At 43.3% G+C, this 20,676-nt stretch overlaps 1 protein-coding gene across 4 annotated transcripts in view; it reads right to left on the bottom strand.

Annotated features, from left to right (window-relative positions):
• The window catches only part of ARHGEF18 (Rho/Rac guanine nucleotide exchange factor 18), a 250,998-nt gene that overhangs the window by 119,311 nt on the left and 111,011 nt on the right, over positions 1–20,676 (bottom strand). For all 4 annotated transcript variants that reach the window (XM_033956918.1, XM_033956915.1, XM_033956916.1 and 1 more), the window contains 2 exons: positions 14,311–14,381; positions 10,956–11,016 (listed from right to left, as the gene is read on the bottom strand). In XM_033956918.1, coding sequence (XP_033812809.1) covers positions 10,956–11,016; positions 14,311–14,381 — 132 coding nt within the window. The remainder of the gene's footprint in view (positions 1–10,955; positions 11,017–14,310; positions 14,382–20,676) is intronic.

Genomic DNA, 20,676 nt, shown 5'->3' with positions numbered 1-20,676 from the left:
TGCTTACAGGCTTTTCTTCCAATCCAAAAGAAATCAAAACAGGCAGATTTTAAACTGGAAATCGAAGCACTGGGAAGACATATTAAAAAAATCATTAACATATATTTGATTACACTTAAACACAATTTGCGGCCATCTCTGGCACACACATTTCCTGCGGTAAAGTCCTCTGAGCATTCTGAACAGATTAAAATGCACACTATTCCTGCACTAACTGGCCTTATTAGAATCAGCCTGTTGGATTTAAGTCCTCTGGGCGGGGCCATAGGCGTTGGAACGGAGGAGGTGGGGCACAGGGACCATGGCCTCCCCAAAAATTCCCAGTGGTATCAAGGCCGATGGTGTATCTACACAGGCACCACTCTCTTGGGAGCGGCATCTTGCTGCCGGCCAGCGTACCAGCTGGTCGGCTCTCTCTACCGAGAACCTTCCCCGACATCTACTCCTTCCCTCCTCCCATCACCTCCACTGCACGTCTACTTTACATTTCATGTAAATGTTGCCAATTGGAGGAACCGATTTCTCAACGCCTGGTGTCTTCTCTCCACTGCCTTCCCCAGCAGAAATAGAAAACTGTCAGAGAGGGCAGGGCACAGTGGAGAGAAGATGCTGGGTTATGGCAGGGCAGCGTTGAGAAATCTGTTCCTCCGCCCTACAAATTTACAAGAAATATAAAGTAGATGTGCTGTGGAGGTGGTGGAGGGGGGAGGAGTAGATGTTGGGGAAGGTTCGCGGCAGAGAGTCAACCAGCAGGTACATTGGCCAGCAGCAAGATGCTGCTAGATTTGGGGGAGGGGTAGAAGGGAGAGATGTTGGATTCAAATGAGGGAAGGAAGGAGAGATGTGACACTCAGGAATGGGGTAAGGGGAGGAGGGAAAGATATGAGATTTATGAGGGACAGGGAAAGGTGGCAGAGGGAGGTAGAAGGGGTACAGTGAGAGATGGATTTGGAGGAGGACAGGGAACAAGAGCGGGAGAGAAGGACATGGGGGAAGGCAGACCCAGGGAGAGATGGTAGAAGGGGGTGGAAAGGGAGGGAGACATGGATGTAGGGGAGGCAAAATGGAAAAAGGGAGAGATGGATTGGATGGAGAAGGCAAAATGAGGATAGGGAAGGAGATTCATGGGAGGGGGCAGAAGGGGAAGAAAAGATGGACTACTCAGGGAGAGCAGAGGAGGAAGGGGACTGGGAAAGGCAGAGGTGATATAGACTGGGGGCCGGAAGAGGAGAGGGAGAAGAGATGTCAAACTTGGGAGGAGGGAGTGGAAGGGCAGAAAGGAGAGATATTGGACTTGTGGGAGGGAGAGATAAAGGAAGGAAATGCTAGGTTACAAGGGTGGAGTAAGCAACAAGGAGGGGAGATGCTAGAAATGGTGGATCCATGTGAAGAATGAGTATACGAGGATAGAAATGTGGTAATGGGAAGCAGATAAAAGGGAACATGAGAATGAGAAATGTGAAAGTTAGGGGGTGAGAGAAGGAGATAGAAAGCTGATTAGAAAAAAGTGAAAAGGAATAAAGCAATGTTCCCTCGAAGCTGCGTGGCTGCACACCTTTTGGGAGCAGGTCACAGAGAAAGCACACCAGGACCTCTGGCCATACTCTGTTCCTGCTGCTGTGACTTTGTGAAGAAAGAAGTGCGGCTGGAAGGAAAGAGGAGAAGGCCTACTTGGATGTCTTAGAGCTAGCCAGAACACAAGTACACACCCGTGGGAGGGGGACATGAACAAGGGAGGGAGGCAGAGAGAGAGGTGTGTTGGGTCAAAGAAAGGAAGGAGGGTGTCAGACATAACTGGGGACCACACAGCCTGCTAACAGGCTTCCAACAGGCTTAGGGCTTTCTCTGGCCAGGGGGAGGTTGCCCTAACACTCTCCTAACACTATTCCTGTCATGTGTGAACTTTATAGAAGGAAATGGATCTTTCTATTCCTTTGATATTGTACTATGTACAAGGTGTGGCTTCTTGTGATTTTGATTTAACTTACTTAATTTATTTAATTTTCTATATCATTCTCCCAAGAGGGCTCAGAACAGTTTACCTTAATGCATTCAAGCATTTTTCCCGGTCTGTCCCGGCATGCCCACAATCTAATGTATCTGGGGCAATGGGGGGGATTAAGTAACTTATCTAGGGTCACAAGGAGCAGTATAGGTTTGAACCCACAAAGCTGTAGCTTTAACCACTGCACCATACACTCCCCGTACTGTCATTTTTGATCAGCTATTATGGATTTAGCATTTGTGTTCTATTAGCATGATTTTTCTATGCAGCATTCTGTAGTAATTTGGCTTGTTCGGTTTTCTCAATAGTGGAGGGGATATTTTGAGGGATGGAGGAGAAGAGATATGAGTCAGGGGTTTTATTAATCCTTGTTTTGTAGTATTTGTGAATTATAGTGTACAGTTGTACAGAATATTGTTTCATTTTATACTTTAATAAAATGATTTCAATATAGAATCATAACTATTCGAGGCTTGTGCAAATGGGATCAGAGTTCATGGAGATGGGGCGGGGACAGAGCCCACAGGGATGGGGTGGGGACGGGGACAAAGTCTGCCTCTGTGTCATTCTCGACTTCCACTCCTCAAGTTGAGCTGGGGTCAGAGAGACGTTACAGTAACCACTATCACACCCCCTTCCCCCCTGCAAAAACGAGAGGAGAAGGTGCACACAATCAGAAGCAGCCACAGTTCCCCTCCTCCTACCACTGGCTGGCTAGGTGATGAGAGACTTACCGTTTTATTATATTAGATACCAGCTCTAGCAGGATACATATTTCAAATCTGAAATATTCTAATCACAAAATATAAAATAATTTTTTTTTTTTTTTTATTGTCTGGTAATTTTATTCTTCAAATCACATTGGTCTCAGGCTTTGGTTTTAGGTTCCTTCTGTCTTCATCGTGCCATGGCTGGCTCCTGAAGATAAAATAGACGATGGGGAGAAGATGCCGAGTCTGACACAGGCGCAATTTTTTTTACCACAGAAGTAAGACTTTTCACCGCTCCCACAGGGCGGTAAAAGGTCTTGTCCCCATTCCTGCAGTAAACCAGTTGCAAATGTCTCCATTCCTGCGGATTTATTGCGGTCACCTGCGGTTTACCACAGTAAATGGTCCCTGTGTCATTCTCTACTCTGGATTCATCTGCTGCTGATGACAAGGAAACAGGTGCTATCTAAATTATTGAACCTTCATTCTGATATACGATCTTGGTGAATGGACTAAAGCATGCTGGACAATCGTGCACGGACAAAGACACTAAGACAAATGCACGCAGGACATCAGCACGCTGGATTAAAAGGTAATTTTAAAGCGCTCCAAGGGGGGATATAGGTGGAACCCCCCCCACCCACACACACACTTTACTTAGAAGTGTTGCCGCTGCCATTAGGGTTGGGTGGGGAGCGAACTTACAGAGGAAACTGTAATTTTTCTCTAATAAAACACTGGGAAAAATTATACTTTCCTCTCTAATGGGGGGATCCCCCCCCAAACTGCAGCACCAACACTTCTAAGTAAAATTGGGGGGTTCCCACCAACACACCCCCTCGGAGCGCTTTAAAGTTACCTTTTTAATCCGGCGCGCTTTCGTCTATGAACTATGATCTCTGTAATTCCTGGAATGATTGTATCCATTTTCTTATTCTGTGAACCGCCTATAACTGGTATGGGTGGGATAGAAATATTAGATAATGCAATGTATAGAATGAACCCTTAAATAGAGCAGTCCATTTAGACTTAAGCACATATAATCCCCATGAAGGTCTCCTTACATGAGGGAATGGAGTGCTTTATCCTAGCACACATGAGAAGATTGAAATTTTGCCCAAGCAGCAAGAAAATCTAGTTTGGAACCCTCCACATGGAGAAAACTTAACATTTTGACACAAGGTAAAGGACATGCTCCCAAGCAGTAATTCATATTGTATTATTGACCTGACATCTCATCCCAAATGTGAGCTGCTAGCCAAGTATGAATCACTTTGGTACAAAGGTCACCAAGTCATGTGCCAGCACCTGAATGCACATAGGTTGTCCTCCTGGAACTGATAATCCCGGTATCTATACTTATTTTAATTCTCTATTGCTAAAACAAAACTAAAAGATGATTTGCATATGCTAAATTAGTCTTCGTGTATTTAGAGAACGAGGATGACTAAGAGGAACCTCAAAGTTCAGAGTTAATGTGATCCAACCCTCTTGCAAGACCCATTCCATCAACCCGGACCATCATGTTTACATTTATTTAATCATTTAGTATTGCTGCCTTTCAGTGGGCATAAGCAAAGTGATTTATAAACTAAAATCAGAGTAAAAGAGGTCTCATTTTGTCCTTAAACACCTCCAGTGACAGAGAGCTGGCATCTCCTCTCTGGGAAACGTGTTCCAGTCCTCAGCTGTTGTTGGAAAGATCCTTCTGACTATATTATTTGACCTAAATCGCTCCCTGCAATAAATTGCTTCTTCACTTTTCTTCCACAGTGAGAGATCACCATTCTTACTGTAACCGCCCTCCCATCATGTATATGACAGGTAATGCACTGGCCCCCATTCCTCTCCCCTTCCCTTTTTGTTCTCTTACTCAAGCAAAATAAAATTTCTTTCCCTCAAAACTTAATCACAGGCTTCCAATTACTTTTACTGCGGTCCTCTAGGACTCTTTCTTATAAGTTGTTATAATTTTATTTTTTTATATATCAGACTAAAGATACAGTATTATTTTTATTTTTATATAAAGGACAGCAGAACAGGACAGATCCAGCGAGGAATGTCACCCTTCACTTCAGTCACAATGGGCAAAGAAAGTAAGTTAAAAAATGTTTCAGGTTGACAACCTGGTGTAACCTGGCAAAAATATAACCACTGGATAAAAGACGATAGAATGATAAACTGGGTAATCTTCCTAGGCTTCAGACTTCCAAGAATGTATTTCCCAACCAAAGGCGAACCAGTATGATTGGAAAAAGAGACTGATGAGCAGGACCAGCGTTAGGGAGGGGGAGTGCAAACAGGACAAATGCCCTGGGCCCCACAGCTCAGGGGAACCCCCTGTGGGCTTGCATGTCTTCCCCATTCTTTCAGCATTGGTACGATGTCCCCCTCACCTTCCTTGTCCTGCTGACAAACTGATTGTGGCAATGATTCTGAATCATTGCCTGTGGCCTCCTCCATGTTTTCCAAAGCAGAGGAGATCGTAGCCAATGCTTCAGAATCACGTTCGACCAGTGCTGAAAGAAAGGGAAAGGCATGCTGGCCCAAGGAAGCCCTCTGTACCAGCTGGCTATTTTTAAAAAGTAGAATGGGGGAGGGGTTTAAAGAAGTGCTAGTCTGGGGATGGGGAGGTGAAGTGAACTTGTGGGGCCAGGAAATTGGAGATTTAGAAAGATGGTGGGCAATGATTTGGAGAGAGAGAAGAGAAAAGGAAAGAAGTTGGACAAGGGGCAGTGTGGAGGGAGGGATAAAGAGACACTTGAAGGGAGGTCAGTTAGGAAGAGAAGGAGAGATGGTGGACCTGGGGGAGGCAGGGAAAGATATAGGATGGGAGGGTAGGGTGGTTGGTTATAGAAAGGGAGATATGGTGGACTAGGGAGGGAGGGAGAGCTATGGGATGGGAGGGCTGTTAGGAAAAGAAAGAGAGAGAAGTTGTACCTGGAGATGGATGGAAGGAAGGGAGGGAGAAATATTAAGTCTGGGGGTAGAAAGGAGAGAGAGATGCAGCATCTTTTCCCTCCATCCTATTGTTCAGCATCAAGGGGGAAGAGAAGAACAACCACAGAAAAGAGAGAGCGAGAAATGTTGGACCATTGGCGGGTGGGGGGAGAGAAGAACTTGACCCATGGGAGGGAAGGGGAAGAGGTGGGAATAAGAAGATGCTAGGGAATAGGGAGAAAGGGACAGGGATATATAGCCTGATGTGAGGGAGAAGGTTTCTGGAAATGATGGAGCTATATGGAAGAGGTCAAAAGGGGATGACAAAAAGATGAGTGAGATAAGAGTGAGAGAGAAGTGAGTACAATGGTAGAAATGTGGTAATGGGGAGTAGACGGAGTAGACAGAAGGAAACAGGAAGCTGGTAAAGGAGTGAGATGGGAAATGGGAAAGCTAGAGCATGAGAAAGGGAGATGGAAAGTTGGTTGGTAGCTTTAAGTAAAAAAGAAGGGTAAAATTTGAATGGATGGAGAGGCAGAAAAGAAAAGAGGGTGGGAAGAGCCAGACAGCATATCAAAGAAAGGTGTAGAGAGGGAATGAAACAAGAGAGGAGAAAAGACATATGGACAGCAACCACTAGAAAGAGAAATTTCAGAAGACACAGGAAAGCAGAAGTGACAAAATGGGATCAACATGATGGAAAAATAAAATGTCCAGACAAAGTGTTTTATTTAAAATTTTTTTAACTGGGATCGAAGAAGACAAACAAGTGCTGCTTCAGGGAATTAGCGACCAAGCAATAAAATCAATTCAAGTCGGACTTCAGTCAGACTTATTTGATTTTTTTATTTTTGTTTTTCAATTACTCTAGTTTATGAATTATTTTCAATTTATTCCTTTTTTTATCCCTATTTTTATTATTTGAATTTCTTGGAATTTATTGTTTAACAGTTCCTTTCTTTCATTCCATTCTTTCTTTCATATTACTTATAATTCATGTAGATGTTATTTGCATACATTGTGTTCCTGTCTATAAAGTTTGGAATACCTATGGAATATCTATTTTAATGCTAACAATTCTTTCTATTCTGTATTCTGTCATTGTTAATTTCTCTCTACTGTATTCCTTTCTAACCGCCTAGAACCAAAAGGCATTGTGCAGTCTACAAATAAAATATGTTATGTTAACAAACCGGGACAAGACAAGCACAAATAGGGATGGAAGTACAGAAGAACTGGAGAAGGGCAGATGTGGTCCCTTTCCACAAAATTGGAAGTAAAGAAGTGGGGAACTACAGGCTGATATGAAAATTAATGGAAACACTTTTAGAACAGTGACATTTCTGGAATCCAGTAGATTACAGGACCCGAAGCAACATGGATTCACTACAGGCGGGCCTGGTCAGACAAATCTGATCAATTTCTTTGACTGGGTAATCAGAGAATTGGATAGAGGGAGAGCACTAGATATGGTGCATTTAGATTTTAGCAAAGCCTTTAACAGTGCTCCACACAGGCATCTAATAAATAAACTGAGTGCTCTCGGGATGGGCCCAAAAATGATGGACTGGGTCAGAAACTGGTTAAATGGAAGGCGAGAGAGGGTAGTGGTCAATAGAGATATCTCTGAGGAAAGGGATGTTACCAATGGTGTGATTGAAGGTTCGGTTCTTGGGCCTGTTCTTTTAAACATTTTTGTTAGTGATATTGCTGAAGGACTGTCGGGTAAGATTTGCCTCTTTGCGGATGATACCAAAATCTACAAAAGTAGACACCCCTGATGGTGTGAACAACATAGTGAAACCTGAAGCATGGTCTAAAATTTAGCAGCTAAGATTTAATGCTAAGAAATGAACAGTCAAGGTTTTGGGCTGATAAAACCCAAGGGAACAGTACAGTTCAGGGGGTGAAGAACTTTTGTGCATGAAAGAGGAGCGGGACATGGGTGTGATAGCAGGTGATGATCTAAAGGTGGCCAAACAGGTTGAAAAGGTGATGGTGAAAGCTAGAAGGATGCTAGGGTGCATAGGGAGAGATATAGCCAATAGGAAAAAAGAAGGTATTGATACCTCTGTATAAAACTTTGGTGAGATCTCATTTGGAATATTATGTACAATTCTGGAGACCACACCTTCAAAAAGATAGGGTCAGTCCAGAGGAAGGCTACTAAAATGGTTGGGAGTCTTCGTCATAAGATGTATAGGGACAAGTTTAAAGATCTCAGTATGTATACTTTGGAAGAAAGGCGGGAGACAGGGGGGTTTGATAAAGATATTTAAAAACCTACAAGTACGTGGCATAAATGCATGCGAGTTGGCATAAAATGAAGTTAATAGGCGATAGGCTCAGGAGTAATCTAAGGCAATACTTTTTACAGAAAGGGTGGTAGATGCTTGGAATAGTCTCCCGGTATAGGTGGGAGAGATAAAAACTGTGTCTGAATTCAAGAAAGTGTGAGACAGGCACGTGGGATCTCTTAAGGAGAGGAAGAGACAGTGGATGCTATGGATGGGGAGACAAGATGGGCCATTTGTCTTTTAACTGCCATCATGTTTCTATGTTTATCACTTATCTTTGTACTGTGTTCAGTAGTTTAGCAGATAGCTAATAGGGGGGAGAGGGGAGGGTGGGCAGTGGCCCTCAGCCCATAATGGATGAGCACCAGATTTTCCCATAATGGGTGAGCACCAGATTTTCTTCCTGCCCTCCCCCATACCCTTTATCCAAATGCAAAATATAAATACTTTAAGCTGATGGTGAATCCCAAAGCCCTGTCAGCTAAAGACCACTTCCTCCAGTCCATTAGCCAGAACTCTGCAGCTGGTGGCAGCTTGTGGACACTGCTACTTGCTGCAGAGTGTAGAGATTTCTGGCTGGAAGGGCTTAATGGTCCCCACCAGTAAGGGAGGTGGCTAATTTTAGGTGATCCCAGGCCCAGGACCCTTGTGTGTTCAGTAAAAAATAAAGTAAATATCTGTTTTTATTTCTCTTGCTGAGTTTAATTTCTTGGAGATCCCAGTTCTGTATTTGGTAAAGATCTGTTTGTGTTTTGTGTATGAATAAGTCATTTAAAGTTGTTTTTATGTGTGGTAGTAATGACAGGAGGGGAGATTAGGAGGAGGAGAAGGGATGAAGGGCCCCCTCCTTAATTTCTGCCCTCGGCCCCAGCATGTCTAAAACTGGCCGTATTGGTCCAGGCTATTATATTAGCTCATTTGGACTATGCAAATTCTCTTTATATCAGTTTAAGTAAGTGTAACTTAAAGAGATTGCAGCTTATCCAGAACACAGCTGCCAAATAGATTTTTGGTAAGAACAGATATGACCATGCTACTCCATTACTGAAGGCATTGCATTGGCACCCGGTATGCTGGAGGGTTCAAGTTAAGTGTGCCAGTGTTGTATTTAAAAGTTTATATGGGATTTTTTTTTTCACCATTACTTAATCTCTCTTTTAATTCCCAACAACCTCTCTCTACCAGAGGCCTACATAAATTTAAATTATTATTCCATTCTATTAGAGGTATTCAAATTTTAGGTAGGCTTTCATACTCTATGGTATTTGCCTTGGTAAAAATCTGGAACGACCTCCCCTCGGAAATTAGACTCCTCTCCAATATGTTTTTAAAAAACTTTGAAGACGTATCTGTTCAAGAAATTTCTGATAAATAAGGGATTGTAGTAGATGAACTCTCTGTCCAATTATTGTTTTCAGACAGGATGGGAATGGGGGGAGTTGGGGTTTATTGCTGTATGTTCAATCAGTTTTTCTTAGGGATTTTGCATTGCTCTATGCAGTATTGTTTCTTATTTAGACGCTGGCTTTCCTGCCTGATCCATGGACTTTAAGAACCCAGGTCCCTGGATGGCTTGTTTGGAGGAGGCATGAAGAGGTCTGTTACTTTTCAATTGCAAATGTGATGGGAGGGGGGAGGAAATCAGAGGGGGATTTGTGGTACAATATTGTAAAAAAATGTGTTTGATGACTACAGATCCGGGTTCTCTGATAGGTTGTTGCATTTTGATTGTATCCTATATTGTATGTTTTGATGTTGGTTGTTCTGTGATTATTGGTTGTCATCAATAAAAATTATTTGAACTTAAAGTAGGGCTGCAAGTTCACTGCAGTTAACTCTGCAACTAATGTATTAATTATTCATCAAAACTGTAGCATTTCTGGTCTCCTCCAAACATCACTACTGCTCTCTTCTACACCCAACTCCTGTCCTCAGTGAGATCAGGCATCTTTCTCCTCATCATGCCGGTCTTCCGTTGGTCCCCGGCAGTGGTAGCATTGCAAATATGCTGTCTGATGCCTGACTGAAGCGTTCTCTCTGACCTGTCCTGCTCATGCTGAAACAGGAAGTGATGTCAGAGGAGGTCGAGGGATAGCTTTGGAGCAAGCAGCATATGTGCAACACTGTCAAAAACCACCTTTAAGGTAGATGGGGGAGTGGGGTGGGGTGGGGGGAAACTAGATGCCTAACCCTGGGTGGAGGGAGGAGAGTGAGCTGCAGAACTAGAGGGGCCACCAGTGGAAGCTATGGCCAAGGCAGTGAGCTCCAACAGCCAGAAGAAGAGCTTGGTGCTGCTCACCACCAAGTTTATGTCACTAGTCATGGGGATAGAGGACTGAGAGGGAGAAAGGAAAGGGAGAGAGACAGAGAAAGTGTGACTGTGCGAGAGAGATAACAGACCTGGGGGAGAGGAAGGAGGGAGGGAGGGAAGGAAGACAAAGCGAGATATATTGATTTGGGGCTGGGTGGGAGATTATCAGTCTTTTAGGGAAGGGGATGATATTTGATATATGAGGGGCCGCTGAAAAGTTGTCAGTCCAATCAACAAAGTTGGGGTATTCTCCAGCGATTTTCCACATTTTTCATTCCGTATTTTTCTGATGGGAACGAAAAAAGTGGAAGATCACTGGACTAAGTGTATAGCCCTTAATGGAGACTGCCCCAACTTTGTTGGTTGGGCTGAGAACTTTTCCGCAGCCCCTCATACTGCCTTTCTGTGGTTACAATCAAAGTGGTTTACATATTATATACAGGTATTTATTCTGTTCCCGGGGCAATGGGGGGTTAAGTGACTTGCCCAAAGTCCCAAGAAACAGTGGTGGGAAATAAATAAAAGTGTGGCTAGTTGCAATTAAAATTTTTAATCAGAATGTAGCTCTAATTTAAAGGCATTAGGAAAGATGAGGAAGAGAAAGATGTACAGAACGTCCATAACCGTCCAAAAATCAGAATGAATGACTTCTGAACATAATTAGAAAACAAATGAAATGCAGAGGCACAAACCTTGGTAGTAACAGTTTGAGGAACCTTGAGGTGATCCACTAGGTCGATACTGCAAATCTTTCTGTTATGAAAGAATAAAAAAGAAAAAAAAAAAAAAAATCAGCACAAACCCCCTCCAAAATTCTTAACACAGCTTCGTTCACCAGTTTGCAACCAGCAAGTCAGTGCATTTGCTGTTGCACTATAAAAATACTCAAATCTCTGCGTTCAATACAGAGAACCCAGGAAGCGTTCAATACAGAGAACCCAGGAAGGCCCTTACCACTGCCAGTACATCACATTTTTGGCTTCTCTTACATACTAGGGATTTCAGTATATCGTGCTTTCAAGACATGTTCCCAACATCCATCCAATCAATTAGACCCAGTTTTACCCACACCTAGAGCCGGATTCTCTAAAGTCATCATGCATTTAACAATGGCGCTAAACCGTCATTAAATGCAAGGATTTTACCACCCGATTAGTAAAACGGCTACTGTAGTCTTTTCCGTGCTTTCTAGAACCTCCGATTGTACTATGCAAATGTAGTACAATGGAGTCATTAATATTAAAATCGTAGTAGAACAAAGGTCATTAATAGTAAAATGACCTCTCCAGGCAATTCTCAAAAAGGAATGCCCCTCCATTTATGAGGAATCGGGACTGATATTTACCAGCAGGGTCTGAGCTGTCGTAGCCTTACTTTCCTGTCAGTGCATGAGTGCTGATTGGCTCAGGCACCGAGAGGAAAATAAAGCAGCTCCGATTCCTTATAAAAGTAGCTCCAAAAAAGGCTGGTGGTCTAATGCCCCCCACCCCATGCAGAAGGTCGGAAGGAGGGATGCCACGCCCTCCTGCTGCAGGCTGCTTTTTTTTTTATGGGCACAGCTCTTCTGTGTGCACAGCGCATACACAATAATGCACCTATAAAAAAAAAAAAAAAGCCTCCCCAACCCCGACAGTTCCTCATAGCCCCCTAACACACAAGCCTGGTGGTATAGCGGGCCGTCCCGTCCCTCCTCCTACCTTTTTTAGAAGACCAGCAAGAGAGATGAAGCAAACTGATACAGCTGTGGGATTTTCCCATACATACCCACGGCTGCTGGCCCACCCTGTCTGACATTACTTCTTTTCTAGGACAAAGCTGGCAGCCACAGATATGTATGGGAAGATCCCACAGCCGGTTTGTTTCAGTTTGTTGCTGCTGCTTCAGGAAAGCAGCAGCAGTAGCACAAGATGGAAGAGTGATACAAGAGATGTGCTGGTCCCGATTCCACTGGCTGCACTGTGGGACTGAACAGCTGTGTGAAGACAGATTCTAGATAGAACAGGGGAGAGAGAGAGCAGATGTTGGGGGTGGGGTACAGAAAGGAAAGAGATGATGGAATAGGGGAAGTGAAAGGGGAGATGCTGGATGGAAGGTGAGGGGGGAGAGAGAAGGCAGATACAAAGAGGATGGTAATATTGATGGAAGGGGCAAAAGGGGAGATGCTGGATGCTCTTCCCCAATGCTACCACAATCCCTGTCCCCCCCTCCCCCTAAATACCCTCTGCTACACCACTACTCTCCCCACCTCTATTGCTACCCGCGATAACCACAGTGTCTTTATATTGGCTCTGTATCTCTACCTTACTCTATACCGTCTTGAACTGAACAGGTATGACAGAATATAAATAAAGCTATTATTATTATTATTATAATAGAAGGAGAAACCTGAATGGAAGAGGGCAAAGACAAGATGGAGATGATGGAAGGGGGAAGTTAAAGGGGAGAGAGGGGGAAGACTGAGGGAAGGGGAGAGAGTGTGTGGAGACGCTGGATGGAAAGGGGGAAAGGAGACAAACACTGTGCAGAAGGAGGTAGATGCTAAATGGAAGAGGGAAGAGAAATGAGCAGATATTTGAGTTATGGGAGAGGAAGGAGGAAGATAATAATGGAAGGGGGGAAAAAAGGCCAGATATAAGGGGCAAACACAGTATAGAAGGGGGAGAGAAAAAGGGACGAGTTAGTGAAAACTGGTAATAAGGGGAAGCAAACTAGGATAGACAGGGTGAGGGAAAGAGATAGAAGGCTGCCAGTAGACTGTAAAAAAGAGGGAACTTGGAAGACTAGATATTAAGAATGAGATATTTTTCTAACTCTATGTCAAGATTTAAACTGAAGAAAGCCGAAAGAAATAGGAGGAGAGAAAAATCCTGGAAACAGACTTATGGAGGAAAGCAGAAACCAGAGAAGTGAAAGGCCAGAATATAAAGGTTTTAAGAGCTAGATTTTCAAAAAAAATGCTAAAAAACTGATGGGCTGCTAATTGCAGCCGTTATAGTAGTGACTGTAAAAAAGCAAGTCGTTCTTCAAAAAAATGCTCATGCAAATGAGGTTGGTGGACAGTAGCGAAGACTCGATAAATTTGCTTATGCCCATCGCTGGTTACAGTGATGGACATATGCGTAGAATAAACGAGAAACATCCCCCCTCCAACCAACATCCCCCGCCAGCCCGCAGAGGGAGATATGCCCAATCTATTCTGCCCAACCGACACCCCAACTCCTCTCGGCAGCGGGAAAGTTGCCCATGCTCTCCTGCCACCATGCAACCCCCTCTCCATGCCTCGAACGACCTCCCTTTACCTTATTTTCAGATGGATGGCCAGAGGAATGCCTACTCCTCCGGCCAGCTGACCCGCCTCTTCAAAATGGCAGGCCTTCCCCTTCCCGGTGCATCCTGGGATGCACCAGGGAAGGGCTTGAGGCTCAGAAATGGAGTTGAAATTAGACTGTAGAAAAGATTTGGAGTTGAAGGTTTGGTGTACTGACTCTACAGCCCTGGAAAACAGAGGGAACTAATTGAAAAAAAAAGGAAAGAGAAAAGCCTAGCTGCAAAGCTGCTGGTCAATAGCACAAACAAGAATGCTCAGAAGCCAGACTTTACCAAGAAGAAAATGTGTGGCAACAGTCAGACAGCATCTAAAATATAACATCAGAGAACAGAGAGGAAACATCCCGCTTATTCTGAATTAGGGATTATTTTAGCATTTAAAAACAACTGTTTTTTAAAATTTATCACCAGTGGAGATAGACAAAGTTATTTTTCCAGTCCTTATTTTTCCAGTTTAAGGATTATGCATTGGTCTATTACAGTTTGTTGTGGGTTTTTTTTGTCTGCCTCTTTTCTATTACTATTAAGTGCAAAGAAAAAAAAAAAAAGAGCATCTGAGAGCCAACTAGTACAATCTCTCAATTAGTGCTTTTTTTTAACCGGCATTCAGTGACTTTCCTGGTACATTGTCTGCCCATTGGTATAAGACTGCAAAATAATTAAATAGGCTTTCCATTTTTGGAAGCCAAAACACTAAATAAAAGGAAAGGAATAACCTACCTTGAGTTTGTTGCTGCTGCCACAGTCTGTCAAGAGAGACTTACAGGTCTTATGAACGTTAACAGCACAATCTGAAAGCAGAAGTAAAAGGGTTTTTTTTAATTTGCAGCCTAAAATAAACATTTAAGTAAAGCCAAAAGGAAAGATGTAGTTTAGGTCAGTGGTTCCCAACCCTGTCCTGGAGGACCACCAGGGAGGTGCAGGTCTTTGTAAAGAGCACAGGCATACTTCCTCCTCTCTGCCCCCCTCCTTCCCGACCTCCCCATGCCACATGCATGCGCCCCTTCCCTTCCCTCGTACCTCTTTAATTTTTCCTGCCCAACCAGCATTACGAGTTGTGCTGCCTGAGTCAGTGTCGCTTTTCTCTGATGTCACTTACGGGCCCGCACCTACAAAGTGACGGCAGAGGGATAGCCGACACGACGCGGGCAGCGAGGCCATGCTGTTGCTCTCACCTAGAAAATTTAAAAGGTGCGGGGGAAGGGAAGGACGACGCAGCAGGGGGGGTGGGAAGGAGTTAGGGGGGGGGGGCAGAGGGTTGGGGAGAGGTGTTACCACCCCGGGTGCCACTTATCCTCTCTACGCCACTAGTAACACATCCAATCAGTATAGTATCAAAGAACATATGCAGTCTGCAACAAGACCAAGTAATATAACTCATTTTACTCCTCTTTAAATCTGGACCACATCTACATGTATAACTCTGTATAACAGGGCTTCCCAAGTCCGGTCCTCAAGATCTACTGGCAGGTTAGGTTTTCAGGATATCCACAATGAATATGCATGAGAAAGATTTGCTTGCACTGCCTTCTTGGTATGCAAATCTCTCTCATGCATATTCATTGTGGATATTCTGAAAACCTGGCCTGCCAGTAGATCTTGAGGACCGGACTTGGGCAGCCCTGCTGTATAGCAACCAAAGTTATATGTTGAAATAAGGAGAGTATTTTGAGGCATAACAAAATGACCTAAGAAACGTATGTTCAGAGGGAAAGTGTGGGGCAACCGTGGTCCTCGAGGGCCACAACATAGTCGGGTTTTCAATATTTCCGTAATCAATATGCATGAGGTCGATTTGCATGTACTGCTTCCGTTGTATGCAAAAGATCTCATACATAATCATTGTGGAAATGTTGAAAGCTTGATTGGGTTGTAGCCCTTGAGGACAGCGGTTGCTCACCCCTGTACCAAATGTATAAGTCAGACATGCGAGTGCTCGTAGGCAAACAGCAATTATAAAGTTAAATATTTAAAGACAGACATGAATTTTCAGTGATGGCATTTACAAGTTGTATGCCACTGAAAAAAACATAAGATTAAATAGATAACTTGAAAAGTTGTTTATTTATCACTCCCCCCCCCCCATTCCATTTTATGAAACCACGATAGCGGTTATTAGCACAAGGAGCCGCGCTGAATGCTCTGCACTGCTCCCGACGCTCAAAGGAACTCTATGAGCATTGGGAGCAGAGCAGAACATTCAGAACGGATCCCTGTGCTAATAACCGCCATCGTGGTTTAGTAAAAAAAAAGGGGGGGGGATATTTATTTATTCAATTTTCTAAACTGTTCTCCCAAGGGAGCTCAAAACAGTTTACATGAATTTATTCAGGTATTCAAGCATTTTCCCCGTTAGAGTGTGGCATCCTCACTGAAAACTGACCACTCTGGTCTTTTTCTGTCAGTTTCAATACAAATGATAAATACAAGGCTTCTAAGATTAAAAACCTCTATTCTAGCTTTAGATTCCTTACCCCCCACCACCACTTCCTTTCAAAGCTACGAAGTATGAGGCAAAGGTGTGCCTGGCATGCAAAGCCCACAAATCAAAACAGCAGTGAGTGGATTTTTGCCCAGGAAGCGTAAACAATGAAGGAGAAAACAGACTTAGATTTCCACACGTGTTAAATCGCCACATTTCAGGTCATCTAAGTGAGCATTAACGAAATGGTAATTGAGGAACGTTCTGGCTGCTGTTTTACCGAAACTCAGACTTTCCTGTACATGGAAGGGCACTCACAGAAAATTATTAACCCACAGTAATGCATGCCCTGCATAACGAACATCAAATATCCACAGGTGTGAGGTCATCACTATACATCTAAAAATAGCTAGTATTGTGTAGGGCCATCAAAGCTCAGGTCCAATGGTGGAGCTGCAGTACTAGGCCCATATTCATTTTTGGACCTGAATTATACAGAAAACCTCTTGGCGCTGCCCTCATTCCACCTCAGTATATGGATAGTGGCAAAGCAATTAGATGCATTTTCAGGATTTATGGCTTATGTGGTTTGAATGCTTCAGTGGCATATCACAGAGTGGTTCAGTGTGTGGTAGACTTGTAGAAAGGTCCCAATACCTTCATTCCTTAAATGATCAACATGAAAAAAGCTGTATTACATGAACCTTTGATACCAGCTAAGGCCCTCCTTTGAATAACGTAGCCCGCTAGATGTTAGGAAGTTTTGTTGCGATGTTGACGCACATTAGGTCCATATAACGATAACAATTCAAATCCTGCAGTAAAACATCTCCAACACGTGAGGACTCTGTTGGCTCTGTAGTGGGCAACTCTATAACTGGGGGCCCCAATGCTGTGTGGGGAGCAAAACCAGCCTAGGGTTACCATATGTCCAGGAAAACCCGGACATGTCCTTTTTTTATAGAGGACTGTCCGGGTGTCCGGATGGGTTTTTAAAATTGTGGTGTCTGTCCGGGTTTGGCAGAGCCAGCTTATAAAGAATCTGATGGCTTCTCCCCGCTTACCTCCTCGGCGCTGCAATTCTGGGGTTTTTTTTCGGATCGCTGATAGTTCAGTGGCATGAGATCGCTGCCGTTGGCCTGTCTCGGAAGCCACCTCTCTGCAGTGACTTCCTGTTCCCGTGAAGGCGTGACCTGCAGAGAGAGACAGCTTCCAGGGCAGGCCGATGGCAGCAGGCTCACGTTGCCGAGCTCCTGGCGGCCTGAAGAAAATAGAATTGCAGCACCAAGGAGGTAAGAGGGGAAAAGCCATCGGATTCTTTATAAGCCAGCCCTGCCAAACTAGCTTCTAGGGTAGTGTATCGCAAACTAGTGTGCCTCCTGAGATTTCAAGTGGACCACAGAACACTGGGGAGAAGGAGCGCCGTCGGCTGACTGCCTACATGACGCGCCTCTCGTGGCAAGAGGCACGCCCAGTAGGCAATCAGCTGGCACCAGCGTCGCTCCGTTTCTCTGGCCCTCTTTCTTGATAACACCCCCCACTGGTGTCTTGGGGCTCACTGCTAGCTGCCGATTAAATTTGCAGACATTTTTGCACAGAGCCCCGACACAGCTAAAGCGAAACGCGGGCAGCCTTCGTCGGCAACGGGCAATATTCTTAAGAACGAGCTAAATACTTTTAAGAACTGTCTTGAAATTATACAAACCATACAAATACAAAGTTTAAAATGTAAATATTTAATAGGAGGTAGAGGTTAAGCCAATGAGGATTGTCCCATAAGAGGTTTGCAGGCTGAAATTGAATAGCTAGCAGCAACCCGGGATCTGAGGTTTCTCCTCTCACATTATCGGAGCTCTAAAAACGGAGAGACTCCGTCAGAAGAGATCAACTATTGTATTACGTTGATATTTCAAACTATAACTGAAAAATTATAAAGAATCATTAAGTGCAGAGAGTAATTTTGTTTTGGAATCGGTATTCTCTCACAAAGTCTGTATATAGTAATTACTTGCCCCAGGTACAGTAGATAGAGTGTGAACCCAACAGGACAGATAGGGAAAAATGCTTGAGTAGCTAAAGTGGTACACAAGTAGCTAAAAATAAATATATAATAAATAAATGTAATCTGTTGACAAAGTTGGAAGATTGCTCAGCAACAGACAGCGCTGGGAAATAAAGCAAAATGGGATGCAGCTGCGTCATAATTGGTTCTAAAATGGGATTACAGGCCAAGCACACGCCTCGGGCACTGGATTGTTTTCATAGCACATAGTGAAGTGAACATGGCGAAAGAAAGCCAAACTGGGCATGGCTCTACATTGAGTCGCTATTTTAGGCAGTAAGCACCAGTTTCGTGGGCCGTGATCTAGTCACTGCTCTCTGTCAGTTTAGAAAGCTGTGTAAACCTACAGTTCATGATCTGGTCTGTGTGTTTAAGGGATTACCTGTCATTCACGGTAAGGTCAACATTCGTCAGACATATTAGCTTCAACAGGTGCAGAAGTATGTGTCAAGCAATTTTATAATTTACTATTAAAGAGTCAAGGAGTGATTAGAAATTCTAGTGATGACATGAACTTAACATAGTATGGCGGTAAAAAAAATTAAGAAATAGGTTATTTTTTTTTCCAAATGTTAAGTAACTTTCTCGATAATTAAGGGGTCCTTTTACTAAGGCGCACTGGCTAATTTAGCTAAAACGGCTAGCACGCCTTAGTAAAAGAGGGTCTAAATGCTTTCTGTATTTAAAAATAAGATGGTCTGTCCTTTGCAATAGAGCAAGATCAAGATTAAACGTTTTAAGCGCCCACTTTCACACTTTGCACAAGGATGCGCTCTTTAAGCGATAGGGCGTGACCAATTTGGTTCCAGATTCATAGCTCAAATGCTACAGTGGAATCACTTACTCCCCCCAAAATAATTTAGGGAGCCTACACAATATAACCAAGTCCAATTAACGTGCTGGAATGCAAAATGGCATGAGATGCACATAAATGATCCCTAAAGGGCAAAAGGATCGAAACCAAAGCACCTGACCTCAAAACAGCTCTCAAATGACTTTTGAAATTCGAAGAAAGCATAGGAGAAAGTAAGCTGCACTGGGCCACGTATACAACCCTAACATCAAAAACCACAGGGGAAGTAAGCTGCACTGGGACACGCATAGAACCCCAACATGCCACGCATAGAACCCTAATAAATATATATTAAATACGTATTGTAGAATATAGTAACTAGCAGGGACTCATTCAGGCCACATACACAGAAGTAGTTGACATAACATAAACTGTGTGTAAAATGATAATAATAGTGTTAAATCGGAGAAAAATAAACCTCAATTGTGAGAGGTTGGGACTACACAAGTACCCAGCCCTCAACACATCATCACGGGTTTATAAAAAAACTCTGCATACATAGAAATAAGTAGGGTTTCCATTCGTACAAAGTCACATTTTTTTCAGAACTCTTTTGTGTAATAACAACCCTAAACACCCAATTCCATATATTATACGTGTCAACAATTAGTGACCAGAACCCCAAGCTTGACTATATTAATAGTGAAGGCTACAGCTCTATTTCATTTATGTAAGTCGTTTCGGAGGCATGGAGCACAAAAATCACAATTAAGGAAGAAATACACTCATCTGAAAGTGTGAAATTTCAACAGAGGCTTTCAACTCCTCGTCCCGACAGAAAAGACTTTCTGTTTCGCCACAAAAACAGGCTACATCAGGGGATATATGCCATATTATTATTATTAGTCACTACGATTGTATCCCAGAAACTTGTCAGACGCATAGAACCCTAACATCAAAAACCACAGGGGAAGCAAGCTGCACTGGGACACGCATACAAACCTAATAACAAAAACCACAGGGGAAGTAAGCTGCACTAGGCCACGCGTAGAACCCTAACAACAAAGGAACAGAGGAAGTAACCTACAATGTATAGTACGAACACCTTATCTACCCTGCTAGGCAGACTGGATGGGTTACATCAGTCTTTATCTGATATGTTACTTTTCCAGTCTCTTTCAGTCATGGCCTTAATAATTACATCAAATTCTTTTTTGTTTTGAATTTTCATTGGTTTTCAGTGTAGCATATTAGAGAATACAATGTGTAACTATCATATATATGACATCTTAACATCTGCATTTCCCCTTTACAATAGTTTTATACAAAACCCCAACCCCAACCCCAATATTCATTCGCTGTTCTCATCCATTCGGCCCATCTGAGTGATACTAAAGCACTGTCATAAAAGCCATACCAGTTATAGTAAATGAGCAAGCAAAAGATTTTCAAGTATAAATATCCATGAATATGCATTTAAAGCCTCAGTCTATTATTAAGTTATTCATAGCTACAATGATTTTTGACAGAACTTCAATTTTATGTTAACCAATCATCTGGAGCTCCCCCACCTTCCTCTCCTTTTCTTAATCCCCTCTCAACATCTGCCAAAACCGAAAGGCAAAGCAGGCTTGTTCTGGCCTTGTCAACTCGCTCCTTTTCTGCTTGAATGAATAGAGAATGCCATTGATGACAATCGTCGAAATCAGTAAACGCAACGCCCGATGGGTAGAGAAAGATGACTCGTCTCATACTCAAACCTCCCAGAAAGGAGAGCAAAGCAGGTTAGGAGCTGGAAATTTGTGCTAT

Source organism: Geotrypetes seraphini, chromosome 8 (assembly GCF_902459505.1).
Source record: "Geotrypetes seraphini chromosome 8, aGeoSer1.1, whole genome shotgun sequence".
Taxonomy (NCBI): Eukaryota; Metazoa; Chordata; class Amphibia; order Gymnophiona; family Dermophiidae; genus Geotrypetes; species Geotrypetes seraphini.
This window is presented reverse-complemented; position numbering and strand designations above follow the sequence as displayed.